General features: G+C 45.5%; 1 protein-coding gene across 1 annotated transcript in view; it reads left to right on the top strand.

Moving 5' to 3' along the window:
* The window catches only part of Sel1l3 (SEL1L family member 3), a 111,123-nt gene that overhangs the window by 25,798 nt on the left and 65,317 nt on the right, over positions 1 to 20,008 (top strand). The window contains exons 3-9 of the mRNA XM_005359231.2: positions 1,419 to 1,545; positions 3,485 to 3,606; positions 4,539 to 4,654; positions 7,679 to 7,737; positions 13,576 to 13,708; positions 15,900 to 16,032; positions 18,194 to 18,334. Coding sequence (XP_005359288.1) covers positions 1,419 to 1,545; positions 3,485 to 3,606; positions 4,539 to 4,654; positions 7,679 to 7,737; positions 13,576 to 13,708; positions 15,900 to 16,032; positions 18,194 to 18,334 — 831 coding nt within the window. The remainder of the gene's footprint in view (positions 1 to 1,418; positions 1,546 to 3,484; positions 3,607 to 4,538; positions 4,655 to 7,678; positions 7,738 to 13,575; positions 13,709 to 15,899; positions 16,033 to 18,193; positions 18,335 to 20,008) is intronic.

Here is a 20,008-nt window from a genome sequence, read left to right as displayed (position 1 = left end):
GAAAGGCATAGTTATTCCTAGGTCAAGGGAATATGGAAAATAGAAATGTATACTTAGCCTTCATTAAAGCAGTGGCTGTTAGCTAGAGAACCTAAGAGCCTGGTTTCCCCTGGATCTGCTGTGGGTATGCCTATACTCTAGAGCCCATGCTTGGGAAAGACAGTGGAGCCTGGCTCCCTTTTGAGGGATGCTATTAGTGATGTTGTGCAGAGATAATATGTTGAGTGCAAGTGGAATCTGCATATCCAAGCCAAAATGAGGTTGATCTACAGTAGTGGTCAGTGTGTGTTTAGCATGTGCAAGAGCCTGGGTTTGATCCCCAGAACTGCAAAACCCAAATAACACAAAAATCAGTGCAAACTCAAAAGCACAGATTTTAAAATCAAATTGCTTTTGTTTGAATCCCAACCCCATCTCTTTTTTTTCCCCCTATATAAGGCTCAGCTTCTCATGGGTCAAGCACTGTGCTAACGGACCCACTTGGTCACTTGTTGTGAAGTTTAGTGATATTACCTTTGAGCTATGCTTGTCACGCTGCCTGGCACACACCAAATGTTAGTTACTACAGTGGCAAACTGTGCCTCTGTTTCCCCATCTGTACGCTGGCCATGCTAATGAGGCCTCAGTAAGGTAGTACATGTGTAATGCTTATACTGCTATAAACTGACTGTGCCACCATGAGTTCTGTCAGTGTTAACATCATTATAACCATAACACAAATTGAAAATGCTTTCCCTAGCGTTAAAGGGCTGCATGCAATGTGGTTAAGAACAAAAAAAGCCAGCTGAAGATGTAACTTAATGACAGAGTGTTTGCCTTTCTTGTGCAAGGCCCCTGAGTGCCACAAAGAAAACAGATGATAGACAGATACATACATACATACATACACACATAATACGTACATACATAATTAGATGATACATACATATATATGTGCATACATAATACATAAATAGATTATAGATACATACATAAATAGATGATAGATGCATACATAATACATACATACATAAATAGGTGATAGATACATGCATAGATGATGGACACATAGATACATAGACACATAGATAACAGATAGGTAGACAGATGATGGATAGATACACAGATAGATGCCTAAATTTAAACCTGAAATCTGTCCTTATCACTTCTGAACGTTGTATACTTAACCTTGGGCTTTCTCCCCACAGAATGGAACTAAGAATAACAATTTGGAGTAGTCATGAAAACGAATGAAGACAGTGTTGCTCAGTTAGCATGGTGGTTCCTGGCTTAGGTTCCATGTCCTGCGCATTCTTGATCATATTTTTAGGCTCTTCCTTTAACCATGTGGCTGGGAGTTGAGGGTGCCAGAAGGGGTGTGCCTTGGGAAGGAGCGTTTCTCTGGAGAGAACTGAAGGTGAATTCTTTGATGGTTACAGATGCGGTTGCCCTCCTCAGTTTCCCGTATGCCTCCAGTGGAGAAAACACTGGCATCGTGAAGAAGCTCCTGAGGTTCCAGAATCGAGAGCTGGAGGCCACCCGAAGCCAGCGCATGGACTACCCCACGTAAGAAGGGCAGGTCGTGAGCTAGTGGGATGGGCCTGTTTGTAGCTGACCATCTGGCAGCTAGCGGGAAAAACCCCTTCCAGAGACACAGCTTGGCAAGGTGCTTTGCACAAATGCTTAAAGAGAAACGGAGAACCAGGAAATGTAAGTGGAAATTATTTCCGTACCTAGGAGCTTTCCACTTTCCTCCATCTTTTTGGGCTGGTCCCAGAGATCCCATGAGGAAGCAGCCAACTGTTGAGGCTTCAAGTGCAGCCATCCAAAGCCAGCACGGATTGTAGTCGTGGCCTTGGCCGGTTTCGTCCTGGAAGACTGGACGAGCTGCTGGAACACCCTGGGCCTCTGCTCTCCTCCACTAATTTCCAGCAGAACCCACATCTATTTTTCCTTCTGCCGAGCTGGAGATGCTGGAAATGGCTCCTAGCTCACCTCAGATCAGATGGATTTAGCCGAGTGATTTAATTCTTCCTGTGCTTCTGGCGCTAGAAAGATCTTGAGTCACTCACCCGAGCGTATGTTCTCGCTAAGCTTCCTTGTAATAACTTATCTTCACGAGCTTGCTCAGCTGGGCGGGTCAGGAGGGACGTCTGTGACACCATCTGTTTGCACATTGTGACACTGACTTCAAGGCCAGCTTACAAAGCCCAGAATATTCTGAAAGAGTTCTTTGGCTGTATCCCCCAAAGAATTGAGGGCCACTGCTCCTGTAACCCCGGCTTCAAATTAGCTACTGGGCGAAACAGAAAGAGCAGGATGCGTTTGTTTTACACTGAGTCGTGGCATACACCAAATGGGCTGATTCCTGGCTGCGTGACTCTGAACTAGTGGTCTCTGGCAGTGTGGAGCCTCCCACAAGTGTTTAGCAAATATTTCCTGAGTGATGGATGTATCATGTATCTTGGCTAAAACTGTCCTGGTTGAGTTTGCTACTGTTATTTTAGCCTCGTTTCATAAAGCACAGACATACCTATTCTCCCCTCTTCTATGCGTTGCATGTGGGTGCGTATGCGTTCTGTATGTGTTCAGGCAGACATATGTGTGTGCTTTTGGAGGCCAGAGGTCAACCTTTGGCTGTTCAAGTTGAACTGTCCAACTTGTTTTTGAGGCACCATATCTCACTGGCATGGAACTTGCCAGCTAGGCTAAGCTGGCCAGTGGACCCCAGGGATTCTCCTGTCTCAGCCTCCCCAATACTGGGATTACAAGCAAGCACATCGCTCCTGACCTTTTGCCGGGTTGCTGGGTATCCACCCAAGTCTTCCTGTTTGTAAAGCAAGCACTTTATCAACTGAGCCGTCTGCTTTGTCATAATGCCCCTGCAACTGAAATAGCCCCATGCAGGAATAGAATAGCTAGATGAGTTGTGCAGTGTTAGTTGGCCAGAACCGGGCTACTGAATTCAACACCTTAATGTGAGCATTTAGATGGTGCATTTGTGGCCACATATCACGTGGAGATGCCATTTGCAGAGCACGACACTCAGGGCTTTTATCTTTGAAAGAAACAAAATTGCACAAAAAGCCCTAATTATGGTTTTTTTTTTTTTACCTTTTAATCACAGATATTAGAATAGCTCCTTATCACATCACCTCTTATTAAAATCCGTATTTTTATTCACTGTCTCGCTTTATCAGCCTCAATCAAGAATTCAAATTGCTGGCACGTGAGCATCTCAGAGAGCCCCGGAACAGTTTTGGTGCGAGGTAGCATGTCAGCGCGTTTTGTACAAAGGAGCTTAACTCCGATCTTTGCAGTTACTATAACTACCTCCTTTGTCTCAGAATCTCAGGCTTTGCAAGCCGATCTCCCATGATGAACACTAAGGCAAATCCACCCCCTTCGTTAGAAGGAAAGCAATTTACTTGGTCATTGTTAGCTGTAATTACCTGTGCTTGGATGATATCAATCTGCAGAATTTTCTTCTGCCTCCCTTCTTTAGGGTTACTGTTTCGCTGTGGCTTTATTTACTCCATTATTGCGAGGCTAGTCTCTGTGGAATTCTGTACTTTGTTGACTCTAATGAGATGTACGGCACACCTTCTGTGTTTCTTACGGAAGAGGGTGAGTATAAACAGAGCCTTGAAATGATCTTGTCGTTTTCTTATACTCTTTCTCCTAGCAGAAACATCTGTCTGGGATAAGGAAGATACTGTCAGCATCGAAGCTCCATGAGGCTAAAATGTACATTATTTTGCGAGCAGCCAGTGGTGATTGTACGGGCATTGCAATAATGCTACTTAGATGTGGGATCCAATAAAACAGGGATGGGGAAAGAAAAACGTGTCCCTTACACACACACACACACACACACACACACACACACACACACACACACACACAAAACAAACCCAAGGTGCTTATTTTGGGAAGACTTGGTCAAGTAATTTTACTAAAAATGATCATGGAATTACGACCACTGTGTAAAGTTGTGAAAATCAATTGATGAGCTCTACATGAGTGTTGGGTTCAGGTGGTTAGACAGAGGCGTCTCTGTTTTCTTTTCATTTGGAAATAGAAGTTGAAACTAGAAATGGGCTGTTGTTTATGCAGACAAGACCATAGGGAACCAACCATGAGCTTCAAATTAAGTCTTTTTCTCCCCTTAGGGACTCAAAATAAATACTTTATTTACAAAGAAATGCATGTATGAATACATTTTTGGGAGTTGCTGGTTTTGTTTTGCTTTTCTCTGCTCCCTTCCTCCCTCCTTCCTTCCAAGGGAAGGTGGGAATTCACTGTGTAAGGCAGACTGGCCTTAAATCCTAACTCTCCATCCTCCTGCTTCAGCCTCTGGTGCTGGGATTTCAGGTGTGTACCACACTGCATCTGACGGCTTGGCTTTTGTTTAAAGGAGGGAAAAGGAAATTTTTATTTCCTTTTTTATTCTTATAACTTCTTAGACAGATTATTGAAAAAAGCATTGCCTCTTCGCATACCATGAGGGGCTCTTTGACAATGTCACAACCATTCTTTTTTTTTTTTTTTTTTGGCAGGCGCTTTGCACATTCAAATGCATCTTGTCAAAGGAGAAGACCTGGCTGTAAAAACAAAATTCACCCTGCCTCTGAAGGAGTGGCTCCGACTGGATATCTCTTTCAATGGAGGCCAGGTACCTCTGCATTCACTCTGCCCGGAGAGCTAAACATTGCTGTGAACTCAGAGAGCCACAAAGCCTGGGAGGAAATTTGGCCAGCGATGGGCCCTTTACAATTACACACTTGCTAAATCGAACTTTATAGATGGAAGTTTAAATCATAAGAGTCTCAACCCATTTAATTAACTTTTAAAGTGCTTCCCTCCACTCTGTGGTGAAGGAGTAAATAATATAGCCAGTTCGGTAGCCACAATTATCTGAGCGCTCCAGGCCTTCCTTCTCCCCTAGGGAGATAGGCTTCGTGCAGGTAAGTGTCAAAACCACATCTGCCATGTTTACATGGCCTTATTCAATCTACAATTTCTTTTGGTAGGGAATTTATTGGCTAGTTCAGCTAAAAAATGATTTGACTGCTTTTGGCAATTGAAACAATTGCTTATGTTTGGCACTAAACACACTCATAATAACCAAAGCGTATAAGTGATGATTGCAGTGGGATGGAGGGTCTCTATCTATTTTGTACATAAAGCATTGCTCGTAGCTGTTTCAAGCCTCCCATAGCAGAGATTTTTATGGATTGTGGGAAATCTGTTGTTGTAATTGAAGACAATTCCATTTCTCCGTCGATGCGATGCTGGCACGCTGGCTTTTTTCTGGTTACTTTATTTTCTCATCAGCTTCTCTTATTGATTTGTGATTTTCCTGGAACAAAACTGGAGGAGACGTTTTGTTTGTCTCATGCATTAGATAATGCATGGTCCTCTCCAGTGCTTACGGTCTCCACGGTTCTGCTTTCTGAGGAGGAAAAAAAAATTAATCAAGTTAGTTTTTGCTGCCTTCCTGTGAGGACTGAGTAAGAGTCTAGCTGGGAATTTTCATGTGTTACATTTTTTTTCCTTAAAAGATATTCAGTAACAGAGCTGAGGTCCATGTCGCCCATGCCCATATATGTGAGGCGCATGGCATGTCACCAAGAGAGGCATCAAATCAGAGCAGATTCATAGGTCTTATCCTGCACCTGCTGTATGTATGGAAGGCACCGGCTCCAGTTACTTATAGACTATTTATGGAAGTAACATTAAGCACGTGAAGAGAAGTCATAAGGCAAGCTTAATTGCCAAATGATTCATATTGATTTCTAGGAGGAAGACGGCGTTCCATGCTGGGATGCTCGGGGAAGCATTCGTGTACAAGATTTTTATGTTTGGGCAGAATTTAAATGGAGAAGAAAGGAGGGGGATGTTCTGCACATGCTTAGCAAGTTCACAGACAAGCCACGTTGACTAGCGTTAGTCTATTGCTACAGACTCTCTGGAGACAAAGACGTTCATTCCTCGCAGTTTTGAGAGCTTATTGCGCATCTAGTGAGAGTCCTCTTGCTGCCTCACAACATGGTATGGGCAGCCCTAGATGATAGCCAGAGGGAATATTCCAACTCAGATCTTTCTAATCCGACTCAGATCTTTCTCTCTCTTCTTCTTAATTTATTTACTACATCTACATACATATCTGTTTATTTTCATATGTAGGTATGATGTGCATGTGTGAGTGCCCGTGTTCACATGGCACAGGACATATGTGGAGCTTGCGGGACAACTCATGGGAGTCGAGTCTCTCTTTCCACCATGTGGAATCAAACTCGGGTCATCCGTCTTGGTGGATCCACCCTTAACCAGTGAACTATCTTTAGTCTCTCTTTCCACCATGTGGAATCAAACTCGGGTCATCCGTCTTGGTGGATCCACCCTTAACCAGTGAACTATCTTTTGTGCCCTCTCTTCTTAGCTGCTAATTCCATCAAAGGAGCCTATCCTTATGGATTCCTGTAACACGAATCCTAGAGTTTTCACCTCCAAATAGCATCAACACATACATTTAAGATCAAAGTTTCAATATATAAACTTGAGGGATGTAGAAAACTAATAGAAGTAAAGTTGTTTCTTTGGGGCAAGAATGTGCAGAATCTTGGATTTGGACTTCAGCTTGCAAGGCAGTAGAGAATCATAGGTAGTGTTGGTTATCCTAAGGGTACAGTCCCTTAGCATGAGAGATGAACTGCATGGTGTAATGCGTATGTAGCGATGTGGTGAAGCCACAGAGGAGTAGGAAGACCAGAAAGGTGGAAAGAAATCAGTACTGTGTGTGTGTGTGTGTGTGTGTGTGTGTGTGTGTGTGTGTGTGTGTGCTCTTTTGCCAGTGGGTTTCAGATGCTTTCAGACTTGTCTTTCTGCCTCCTCTAGACTCCTTAATGGATATTGGCCCAGACCTCTGATAAGATTGCCACACTCACTGCTTTGGCCGAGTGAATCACTCACTTAAAAATAAATGATTGCTAAGAGAGACAACTGGTTGGGTCGTTTTCTCTTTTCACATGCCCCATGACTTCTAGTGGTTTCATTTGTCTTTTGTAGACATAGGGTGACCTCTAAGTCCTGTCAGTGAGACTCTAGCAAGGTCAGGCCACATTTGCTAAATACGTCTTCTGGAGTGCCAGAGTAAAAGTGTCCCCGTCAGTCCAGGAATTGGAAGAACCTACTGAGACAACACATAACATCATGAGAAGAGTATTGTACTTGCCAAAATGAGGGTGATGACTATTGTTACTTAGGGGAAGGGAGGAGGGACCAGCAAGCTGTGTAGAACATGTCTCCGTCTGTCTCCTCTATGGCCCTGGTAAAATCAGTAAAACTTCAAAACCTACTTGTACTACCAGATGTACTTCCCCGTCTTCCTTATGAATTTAGAAGCACAGACACATCCAATCAACCTCTGGCGTGAAGTCTGGGAGCGTCCAAATTCCACTGGCAGAAATTGCATTGTAGATATTTTTAGACACCACCATCCAGTCACTTGGGAAAGCTAAATTTATTAAGTCTTAAAATATACACAGGGCTAGTAAACTGTTAATTTTATTTTTGTAGAAATTAATCAGGAGAATGACAAGTACATTTCATGAGTAATTTATACCAAGGACCGTACGTAGCTGTAGCGTGGGCTGTACGGACCTACCTAACGCTTTTGTTCTCTCTCCCGACGTAGATAGTGGTCACTGCCAGCCTTGGATGGGACTTGAAAAGCTACCATAATCAGACCATGAGGTAAGTGTGGTTTTCATTCACAAGTAGACCACTCTAGGGCTGCTTCATGTTGTAGTCTTCATGCTACAGCCCCCAACTGTGAGGTTATTCTACATACCTTTTCCAAGCCAGACTTTCTTGTTGTCGTCTTTAGTTTGTTCTTGTTTTTCATGTTTATCCCCTTCCCTGTGTGTGTGTGCACACACTTGCCTGTGTACAGATGCTATGGCATATATGTGGAAGTCAGCCATATTGGACACGTTTAGGTCAGCTACCATGTGCACATGGAAGCCAAAGGATAACCTGCAGGAGTTGGTTCTCCCTTTCCATCATGTAGGTTCCTGAGATCAAACTCAGGTTGTCAGGTTTGATGGCAAGTGCCTGAACCCACTGAACCATCTCTGAGCCCAAGCTAGACTTTGTACTTTTTAATTTTACCAGGCATCAATTTTTCCTGCATATATGTATACACACACACACACACACACACACACAATTTATACTAAGCAAGGGAAAGTAGTCGATCTTTTTTCCAAATCTCACCATAAATTCTTCCTTTGTAGCACTTTGTAATTTATTTTCTTTGAAAATTATCTTTTGCGAAGGATCCTAAAGAAAATAAATCTAAGTATTAATGTTGCTCATTGTGAACAGCTGGAAACTTTGGCATAGTGTAGAGCATAAAAGTAGACAGTCTTCATATTTATGTTCATAATCTCGACTTGAAATGTGTGCAGCTATTGATATCGGCACAGCTTTTCATCCCCAGTAACCATCTCCACGTGACTTAAAGAAGCTGAGAGCTGGGTCCCTTGCCTTGTGCTTTGTCGTTTCTTAATTTGTTCCTAGATCCACACAGAATAGTGGGTTTTATAATGTCAACCACAAACAGCCTTCATTAGGTATCTGGGAAACCTTGTTATATCGAGATACCCAGATTCCCTCAGAAACTGGCCACTGAGGAAACCAGAGCAGAGAGAGGGTGAGATGGGACTAAAAGCTACACTCTTCCTCAACCATTCCTGTTCACGTGTAAATCCAACTGGTTTCTAGTAGTCTTCAGGAGTTTAGAACAATTCTTGTTGGTTTTGTGTGTGTGTGTGTGTGTGTGTGTGTGTGTGTGTGTGTGTATGTGTGTGTATGGATTAAAGGATTAGGGTTTTCTTCCCCCTCCACCCCCTGCCCCACCAAAAGACCAAGGATCTATCATCACTTAGCTGCGGAAAGGTCAAGAGTAATTTGATAGCTACATCGAAGCCTGGAGAATGAAGCTAAGGATAAATCAGAAGTCTTGAGGTGTGCCAGAATTGGCAGAAAGCACCCGACATAGGTTTTCTTTATGGAAGTGACTTCTGTGACTAATTCAAGGGATAGAGAAGCCCAACAGGACCTGGGGCTCCTTCAGAAAATGCACCCCCAACACACCCTGCCAGTAGAAGAACTGGGGTAAAGCCAGGACCACAAGGTATGCAATCCTCTCCTGGGGTTCCTGTGAGCAGGTGTATAGAATCTCAACCAGAGTCCTACTTTCACGGTGATGCAAGTATTGGAAAGACATCCTCCTCGCTCTCATCTTTGCTCTTGGAGGGTGAGCGTAGTGTTGGCTATGTCTACATAGTGTGTGTGTGTGGGGGGGGGGTGTCAGAGAAACAGAAGTTAAGTGTTCAGCAACACAGTGCTTGGTACAAGTAAGAGGCTATGAATGATATTCAGTAACAGGAATGCCTTCAGATTACATCCATCTGTCCATGCATCCATCCATGCATCCATTCATCTGTCCATCCCATACTTACTGAACAAATTTCACATGTCAGACACAGGCTTGATTCAGGGGTGGGGGAGAAGGTAAACAGAGGGAATGAAGTCCCTATTTCCAGGAAACTGAAAAAAAATTCAATAAAGGGAAGTGATACTGAACAATAAATTCACAAATAGATTTAAAGTTTCAGGCTATCAGAAAAATGCTAGGAAGAAACGAATAAAGTGTCTTTAGAGAGTCAGAACTTATATCAGGTCCTGAGGAATTGACACCAGATAAAAACTATGGTCAGAGGTGAGGTGTCCTTAAGTCTCCTCTCGATGAAACTGCAAGTCTGGCTGTTTCCTAATTCTGAGCGGTGGCCTATCTGACAATGTCTGTGAATCTTCTGGGCTCTGGTACTCTCTGGTAATAAACGCGAGCCCTCTATGTCCAGATCAGGGGAAGATCGTTTGCCAGAGTGTCTGCGGTTTCCCAAAGAGACTAGTCCGAGCTCTGGAAGAGTCTAGCTCAGCTTTCGTGTCAGCGAAATTGATGACCATCAAGCCGTGCACAGCACAAGGGTTCTCTTGCCATCTTGTGCAAACGCTGAGCGCCTCAGAGGGGAAAAATGTGGAAGCCTGATGTAGAGATGCAGATGGAGATCAGGCTCCTGATGGTTGATCATGATGACAATTTAAATATTCTTGGGCAATGACATAGAGATCAAGTAATTCGTTATTAGGTAAAAAAAAAATAAAACAGTTAAAGCATCTTATGCTAATTTAAAAGCATACGGTAGTTCCTCTTATGCAGGGGTTCACTTTCCATGGTTTTATGTAGGCACAGGCAGCAGAGATCCAATACAGTGAAGTGGAAAATTCCCCAAGTAAACACGGTGTACATTTTAAAGTACTTATTGTTAGGAATGGCAGCATGAACTCTCCGCTCCTGTGCCTTGTCCTATATAATGTATCCATGTGGTGGGTGCTACTGTTACTTCTCTTGGTCTTCGGTTATCACACCCACTGTCAAGATATCAGTGTTCCTCCTGTCCCTACTTATGAACTTCCCAAAGCACAAGAGTGTGTGGCCGGGGCTTAAGAAGCCCCAGGGGAGCTGTTAGGAGCTTCTACAAAGTATCATCTCACTCCCACAAGAAGTAGGAACACAGCACCGAAAGGAGACCACATTTGCATATGTTCATGATGGTATGCTGCCCGGATGGCTCTACGTTATCGTTTGCAATTGTTCATCCTTTACTGTGTGGAGTTTATAACTAAAGCTTATCATAGGTGTAGCGATGCAGGGACAGAAAAGCAGCAGAGGCAGGGTTTAGAGCCATATAAGGGTTCAGTCGACTGTTGGTGGTTCTTGCGCTGCACCTCCTGGGTGGTTAGGGATTGCTGTGCAAGTCTGCACTAAACTTTCTAGACAGGGCCTGCCTTCCTTTTGTTCTGAAAATTGGATTTTGCTAAGGTTTTTGTTGTTGTTGTTTGTTTGTTTCTTTGTTTTGCAGAAACCACACACAATTTCTTCTTTCCTTTCCAAAATAGGAAGAGAGAAGACACTTGTGAAACAGTTTGAGGCACAAAGCCCTTCAAGATTTCTTCAGTTTATCTTGTCAGTCTTTCATAGTTATTTATCATAATGTCATGACTCAAAACTTTCCTCTATTGAGTCTACTCAAAGTAGTAATGAGTTTGCATTTGTGTGTGTGTGTGTGTGTGTGTGTGTGTGTGTCCACACTCTGCCACTGAGTCAGTCGCTTTGGCTTTGTTTCCAGACAGAGTCTCACTATGCTATCCAAGACAGCCTTGAACTTTTGATCCTTCTGATTCATCTCCCTGAGTAGCTGGGATGACAGACCCAGGTTAACGTGGTCTATAATAGAAGGATAGAAGGAGTTGTCAGTTCCCCAGTTCTGTTTTAGTAGAGTACTTATTGGAGTAAATGCCAGGATTACAACGAACATATAGTTGGCAGTATTTTGTTTGAGAAATGAACACATCTTGGTGTAAGCCTGGGCCTCAATGGTGGGAGCGGAAGTCCAGCTGCGAGATGAGCCGTGCCCACCACTGTACTAAACACATTGTGTATTAGCTGTTAAGTATCCAAAAATCTAAAACCTCAATGCTCAAAACCTGGCAGTTTCTGAGTGTCACATCGGATTTTAGAGCATTTTAGATGTTCAAGACATTTCTGATTTCAGAACATTTGTGGAGTTTTAGATTTTCTGATTCAGGATGTTCAGCCAGTTGCATCTATGCATGCCCTGGAATACCCAAGCCCTCTGAAATCTACAGTACTTTTGGTCTGAAGCATTTGGCTATTCAACCTGTATCCATTCAACCCTCACAACAACCATATAAATAACCATTGTTATTTCCATGTTTAAAAGAAAGGGGCAGTGTTAAGGACTCAAGAGAGCCTCTACTAGGAACACCCAATATGTTGTGAGCCTTGGCCAATAGAGTCACAGAGAACGGGACCTCTAGCAAGCTGGTTCATTAACAAAGCTTCTCATCCATTCAGCACCAAGTACTCCCACGAGAGTTGTTAGAGCATTCCAGTCTTCCCAAGGTCCTGAAGAACAGAGCCTGTTCATCTCTCAGAGTTACTAACTTTGTGATCTCTCCTGGAAAGAGAGAAAGGAGAGAGAGAGGGAGGGGGAGGGAGGGAGGGAGGAAGGGAGAGAGAGAGAGAGACAGAGAGAGAGAGAGAGAGAGAGAGAGAGAGAGAGAGAGAGAGAGAGAGAGAGAATCTTCCCTACTCCATCAAGGCTGAGATTATGAAAAGACAAGTCCCCAGAGTGGAAGCCCTTTGTGACGCTGGCTGCCACCAACACAAGCCTATTCCCTACACTCCCCACCTCCTCCCTGGCTAGGAACATCTGCTGGAGAACTAGAGACCAGGGTCTTGCTGAGGGGCAGTCAGTCCATCTCTGTCCTGGAATAACCCCCGGCTGCCTGGCTTCCCTCACCCACCTGTCAGGAGCTTGCTGGCTCCCTGGCTTCTGGCGGCCTGCCTGTCATTTTGTGCCCTCTTCCTGGCTTTCCATCTGCCCTCTCTGCCCGTGGCTCTCTCCTCGTTGCCTGGCTTCTCACTTGATCCTTGCCTCGAGTACCCTGCTGTTCACATATGCTCCAGTCACACCGTCACCCAGTTCTAGTTTGGGTTTTAAGTGGGTAATAAGTGCACATGGTTTAAGAAGTCAAAGCTGAGGAAGAGAAAGGAGTAGAAAGGAAGATGGAGCCAAGCCTTGCGTCCAGCGCCCCACGTACTCACGCCTCTACCCCCCACCCTATGGGGAAATGGTTTCATTAGTCTCTTGACTATATTTCAGAGTTTGTGCAGATGCAAAAAATAGTCACTTTCTCTACACAAATAGAACCCCCTTCCTCTCTCTCTCCCTCCCTTCCTTCTTCCTTCCCTCCCTTTCTCTCTGTCTCCTGTGGCTCAGACTGGTCTTGAACTCACAGTGTAGCTGAGGATGACCCTGAGTTACCTACCTTCATGCCTTATAGATTCATACTGCTCTTCCTGGTTTATTTGGTGCCGGGGCTCGAACCCAGGTCTCTGTGTATGTACCACCCAGCTCCCTCCCCCCCCCTACATCTTCATTTTTAAACTTAGCAACATAATTTGGGTCTCCAGGCTTTTGACCCCTTTTCAGTTTACATTGCAAATAAAGTCATGTCTGAGGCTTGTTGGCTGGCCATCCCTCACTGGTGCACAACTGGGCTTCTCCAGTCTTGACTAGATCACCTTCATGCACTTTATACATACCACCCGCTTGTCCCTGTCTCCTCCCTGGTGCATCACGCCCTTTCGGGTAGCGTGGACATTCAGCACATCCCCTGTCATTGGGCTCTTGTCTCTGGTCATGACCTTTGACCTCACTATGGATGTCTCCTCATCACTGATTTTTACTTCTCATCCTTGTCAAGTTATCTGCATTTTAAGTTTCTCCTTCATCTACTCTCTGTTTGCTCAGTAAGAAATTTGCCTTTTTAGAACAAAAAGATTGAAGGACAGTTCTCAGTATTTCCACCGAGTCTCTTTCTAACTAAGCGGGTCCCAGCCCCAGGACTGTCTCCATCCTTTGTGCTCCTCTCTAGCTTCCATGAAGACTTCTATTATAACGACACGGCTGGATACTTCATTATTGGCGGGAGCAGGTACGTGGCAGGCATCGAAGGGTTCTTTGGACCCGTGAAATACTATCGCCTCCGCAGCCTACACCCTGCACAGGTGAGCCTGGGGGATCGGGCAGTTTGCCGGGAGCGTGTGGGACAGTGGGCCACGGGAGATAGGAAACACTGTAAACAAAAGAGTTACCCAAGCGGACTGAACCGTGCCTGGGCTCAGACACCAAACATAATTAATATCGAGGCTTCCCCTGAGCCGGTCCAATAATAGATTTCTGTTACCGTGCGGCTCATTTAGTACTCATAAAATGGAAACCATTTACTTCCTCTGTTTTAATAACTACTAGCTTAATTATAGAGTAGATTTTTATCAGGCTGTTGCCTATCCAGTGATTAAGCTAATGAAAGGAGAGAATCTTAGTTATTTGGTAAAGCGTCTTTTCTACGCTATTATTTAAAGTATCGGAGGAGGCGATACGCCAGCAAATTAAAGCCCTGATGCCAGTCCGTCAGTCTTTCTCCTTCTCGGCAGAAGCCTGTGCTGGGGTAGGCAGACCGAAGAGGACTTTGGGTCCCAAGCTGAACTGGCTATACCTTTATCACACATCCCAGCACTCCCACAGAGGGTTACCCCAGCCATCTCCAATCCTTCGAGAGGATGCAGGACTCCCTACTGTGTAGCTCCCTAACAGTGTCTTCTCAGCCCTTCTGGGAGATTGGAAACCCTACCAGATGTCTGACAGGGGACTGTTCCCTCATTCCCTTCACCCTGTGGGGTCCAGGCAGAGACTCAACAAGAGAAAATAGGACTCCTGATTTCCTATCTTTGAGATGTCAAGGAAAGGAAAAGTCATGTGTTCACTTGTTCAGTAAACACTTCAGAGTGCCTGATTTTAGTGCCAGACCCTGGGCAAGCATCTGGCTTAGGATGAGTTTCACACACTTTGCTTTTGTGGCACGTGGTGGTGCATGCTTGTAATGCCAGGAGTCAGCAGGTGGAGGGGGAAAAATCAAGAGCTCAAGATCAGGTTTGATGCCAGCTTGGGATGCAGGAGACCCTGTCTCACAAAAACAAAATAAAAATATTTTTTGGTCCCAGGGATCGAACATTGGGCTTTATACTTTCTAGATAAACACTTGACCACTGAGCTTTCTCTCCAGATTTAGACTCTTTCCTTTCTTAAAAATATTTTTAAAAAAATTATTTTTGAGACAAGGTTTCAGTAGGTTGTCCAGGTTAGCCTGGAATTCACTCTGGAGTTCAGGCGGGCTTTGAACTTTTGATCCTCTTGCCTCGGTCTGTTGAGTAGATATGATTGCAGATGTGTGTCAACAGGCCCAGCTTTTAAAAAGTGTTTGAAGATAGCCTGTTTAATATCACGAACAACACACACACACAATCTATGTATTCCTACATGAAACTGAAATAAAAGTGTTACCAAGAATACCTCCTCCTGCTGGTTGAGATGGCACACACCCGTAGGATTTGCTGAAGGAGGCAGAGGCAAGGAACCTCACAAGTTCTAGAACAGCCAGGGCTACAGAGAAACTCTGTCTCAAAAAGCCAAAAAGAAAAAAAAAATCCTCCTTCTCTGCTGCGTTCTAAAGTTTTGAATCCTTTTATATAAAAGCAAAAGAAACCACTGCTGCTCACAACCTGTGAGCCTGTTTCATGACAACATGTGTGCGTAAACATGTGGAGTTAAGATGAAGTCCCCTAAAAGAAACCACTGCTGCTTACAACTAGTGAGCCCGTTTCATGACGACGTGCGTGCGAAAACGCGGAGTTAAAATTAATTCCCCTGGTGCTGAGGGGCTTGCTCTTTGGGATTTAGACCTGTTTGTCATAAAGAAGTCACATGACTTGACTTTGCTCACTGAGATGCACATGTGTATGTGGCCACCCTTCGGGCTGCAGGGAGCTGTGTTTTGGAGCAGTGGCCCTGCATTGGCTCTCGCAGACTGAGGATGCTGCCAAGCAGAAGGAAGTGGGAGGAGGACCTCAGGTGGCAGGCACAGCTTGGGGAAAATTAGCATCCCTGGGGAAGATTGGGAAAGGACCAGGCCTTCAGGTCACACTGATGTGCAAGAAGCTTTGCCGATTAGATGGGACACCAGGCACCCGGAGCTAGCATGGCCTTGAATTGATCCTAGTGGCAATGGTATGCAAATCCAAGTGAGATGATTGCTGGTGACGTCCACGAGAGACCTCAGTCCGCTGAACATACTTGACTCAGTATTAGCTGTGGGCATTTGATAACTTGTAGTTCATACCATCTCTTGCCTTCCTGCAGATTCTTAATCCCTTCGTTGAGAAGGAACTGGGGGAACAAATCAAGTTATACTATGAGCGGTGCGCTGAGGTGCAGGAAATAATAGCCGGGTACGCTGCCACTGTCCAGGTCGGGCGTGAGAGACGGGACACATGTAAGTACAGGGCATCCTAAGCTCTGAGTTTGCGTGGACATGCTTGGCTGCGCTCTGTGGGGGACTGAAACAGAAACATACACTGTGTATCACTTGGCCCAGACAGAAGCAGGATCAGATGCACCTCCAGCCTTCCACAGACGGATAGGAACCAGAGCTTGCCCTCCACGTCCATCCCCACCCCCCTATCTACCTACCTCCCGAAAAGCACCAGCAGCATCTGAGAACTGAACCTGGTCAGGGTTCCCACCATACCTGATCTTATTTAAGAAAACAGATGAATGAGCATGTTTCAAACCTTGCCCAGAGGTCTCCCTACCTAGAAGGCAGTTCTAAAAAAAAAATGCATTGGAAAATTTAAGTTAATCACTAGAAATCATTGTACACATTGGTGTACTTTTGTCTTGGACCATTAATATCTGAACAATGACTTTGCTGTCTGGGGCCCTGTTTTGTTCTCAAATCCTTAGAGTCAGCTCAGGAAAGCACTGGGGAACTTGGCAGAAGGAACAGCTCTCAAACAGACTGCTTTTCGGGTGCTCATTTTGCCCAGGACCTCCTTTCCCACTCAGAGCTTGGTCCTGTCTCATTTCCCAGGGTCCCAGCTCAGATTTAGCACTTGTAAATGCTTGTGTGCTTTAGATCTTCATGTTCGATGTAGTGACACTGCGGTTAGCCATGCATGTCCTATCTGGAAGAGAAATTCCTGTGGGACATTTGTCCTTAGCAAGAGCAAGTTCAGTATCAAGTCTTGCTTGCATGGTCTAGGTCCTCCAGAGTGGAACTTCCAGTTTCAGGACAGCGAAGGAGGGGTGCATAGATGTACCCCAGTCATGCCCCAGCCTGGTAGGATCACACAGCTGTCAGAGAGGGTGGCGGGTGATAGGTACACCTGCAGTTCTAGTCAAGAGTGGATGCTCAGGCTGGCAGTATAGCCGAGAGGGCAGAGCCACCAACAACCTAAATTCAAACCTGACAATGTAAAGTCAGTCTCTGGGATCCACATGGTGGAAGAAGAGGACCAGCAGCTCCAGTTGTCCTTTGATCTTTTCTTGAGCCCTGTGTACACCCTTCACATGCATACACACATAAGATAAATAAACAAAATCTAATTTAAAAAAAGAGACTCGATCATCCTGGGCTAAGGAGATGACTCGGTTGGTAAAGTATTTGCAAGTGTGAGGACCTGAGTTCTGTGCCCAGAACCCACATTAAAATTCGAATATGGTGTCACTCTCTCTCTTTTTTTTTTTTTTTTTGGTTTTTCGAGACAGGGTTTTTCTGTGGCTTTGGATCCTGTCCTGGAACTTGCTCTGTAGACCAGGCTGGTCTCGAACTCACAGAGATCCGCCTGTCTCTGCCTCCCGAGTGCTGGGATTAAAGGCGTGCGCCACCACCGCCCGGCTGGTGTCACTCTCTTGTAATCCCAGTGCTGGGGAGGTGGAGCTTGGAGCTTTCTGGACAGCCAGGCTAGCTCCCGGGTGAGCTCCCAGGACAGTGAGAGACCACATCCTAAAGGATAAATGACAACTCTGAGAGTGACACTGAAGATCGTCCCCTGCCTCGGCGTACCCACACATGTGCACCCCTCCCGTACACATGGGAGCATACAAAATGCGAAAGAATAGACAGACCATCCTAATCAGCTGCTGTGCTTCCTGCTGAATCATGCAGAAGCAACAATGCTGCCAGGAGAGGGACAGACACACAGGAATAGTGATGCCCCAAAGAGGAAACGCTTTTGGGTAATTTACACAGCACCAGGCGTGAGACCTTGAGGCGAAAAGCCAGTCCTATATGCTGACCTGTTTGGTGACATCAGGGAGATTGCCCTAGTCTTTAACTGTTTCACTTCCCTGGGGGCTCTTGGGCCTTGCTCTTCAACACACAAATTGGTCTAGATCTTGGCCTCCTGGGGGTAAGCCAGAGGCCAGCTGCTCACTCTGCAGAATTAGTCAACAGCCACCAACATCCTTGGCTTGTTCTCTTGGATTTGACCCCAAGGCAGGGCATGGCTAATTTCAAATCCCCGAGGGACCCAAGCCAAATCCAGGAATGTTAGTTTGACCTCCTATTCCAAGAGCCCCTCAGGGAGGACCGTTTTGAGAAAGAGAATACCTTTGCTACTCCTGAAGGGGTGATGTCTTGTACTTTTGCATAGGTGACGTCTATAACTCCTACCTGGACCTCAGGCGCAGGTACGGGAGACCGGAGGTGTGTGGAGCGTTGCCCTGGGAGAAGGAGCTGAGAGACAGGCACCCCAGCTTGTTCCAGACACTACTGCAGATGGACCTGCTCACTGGTAACCGAGCCCCTGCCTAGGTTTGGGGTGCTAACTGGAAAGGCGCCCTGCTTTTCTGTCTCTCTTACTCACTCACTCACTCACTCACTCGGTGATTTATGCCTTGATGTTATTTTTAGCTCTACTGTTCTAGTTTAATTTTCAGATTTAAATTCTGCCCTTGTGTGTCCACAAGCGCTGAATATATCTATGCACATTTCCAAAAACTTAAATTTAGGGATCACTCAAGCGATTCTTTATCTAAAGCCAGGGCTGCACACGGACAGGCCGCCACCAGAATTGGCCTCCAAATGGAGTTAGTTTGCAAAATATCTTTTTGTGTGTTTGAAAAGAATTTCATTATCGGTATCTAAAAACTTTCAGAAAAATGCAAATTTCTAGCTTTACTTGAAAAAAAATCTTCAAAGAGGCGGCTTCCCTGGGCCTCTGTTCCTGCAATCAGGGATCCTGGAGGGAAGGCCCAGGTGTGGGCATGCTGTCTACACACAGCCTCTCTCCTCTGATTTTCACTCCTGCCATCCACTGTCATAGACCTTGCCTGCTGGGCCCCGAGGCATTTGAACTTGAGCCTCCTGGTTTGAAGTTCATTTCAGTGTAGTCTCAGATTTACGGGTCCCCCCTGGATGCTGGCGGTTTCTTCTTAGGCCCACTGCCATGTGAATTTGCTTAGTTAAGTACACTGTGTAGGGCCACGGCGGATCTTGAAACCATGCCTGTTAGAAAGAGATGGTCACGTGGGAAGCACACCAAGCAGGCACATGTATAGATCCTGGTGATAAAGACCCGTTGTGTTCCTGGTTACAAAAGCAGGCCTTTGAGTGGAGGACATGAGAGCGTGACCTCCGATGAGTGACGGTGTCCCGGGGCACAGGCCTTCTGTATATACAGGATGTTTGTTGTTCTGTTCTTTAATATTGACTGAAGGACTACTCAGTCACTTAGCTTGATTGAAGAGATGACAGAAGGTGCCTCCGCTTGAGTGATGGGCTTCCACACAAAGACAAATTGTAAGTCATTTTAGGAAAAGCAATGGAGGTGAAGGCACAAAGAGAGGCATGGCTGCTTCTGGGCCCAGGTGTCCCAGAGGGCTTCCTGGAGGAGCTCCCATCGTGACTGCTTCTTGAGGCATTTTTTTCAGATGAGAGAGGCAGGAGTAGGTGCCAAGGCAGGGAGGAGGGAGCAGCACAGTGTACTGAGTGACTCCTACGGAATGGGAAGCCAGAGATGACCAAGGAGATGACTCAGGCAAAGCTCAGTCACCAGCTGGAATCCGCGTGTGCCTATAACTTGTCGGAGGGCTTCGGGCTGTAGGTAGAGAGTAATCAGAGGGCTTTTCTGATGTTGCTCTGGCAGCGGCTGGGGCAGGAAGGTGAGCTAGAAGAGTATGGAGCAGGAAGGGAATCGCGTAGTCTTAGGAAGAAATGGTGGAGGCCTGAGTAGGACACTGATGGCGACAGAGTCTAAGGACTTGACAAGGGTGGCTTTGTAGCACACGTGTCTGCTGGGTGATGTGACAACACACATCATGCTCCATGACACCAGTGTCTCTGGAGCTGGGTCACCTGGCTCCAGTTAATTTAACATTGACTCACTGTGTGCTTTTAGGCAAGTGTTTGTTCTCGCTGAGCCCTGGGTGCCTCATCTACGTACTGAGGATGGTAGTGGAGGTGGTGG

The sequence above is a fragment of the Microtus ochrogaster genome, linkage group LG1 (genome assembly GCF_000317375.1).
Source record: "Microtus ochrogaster isolate Prairie Vole_2 linkage group LG1, MicOch1.0, whole genome shotgun sequence".
NCBI lineage: Eukaryota > Metazoa > Chordata > Mammalia > Rodentia > Cricetidae > Microtus > Microtus ochrogaster.
The sequence above is the reverse complement of the archived record's forward strand: the minus strand, read 5'-3'. Positions and strand labels throughout refer to the sequence as shown.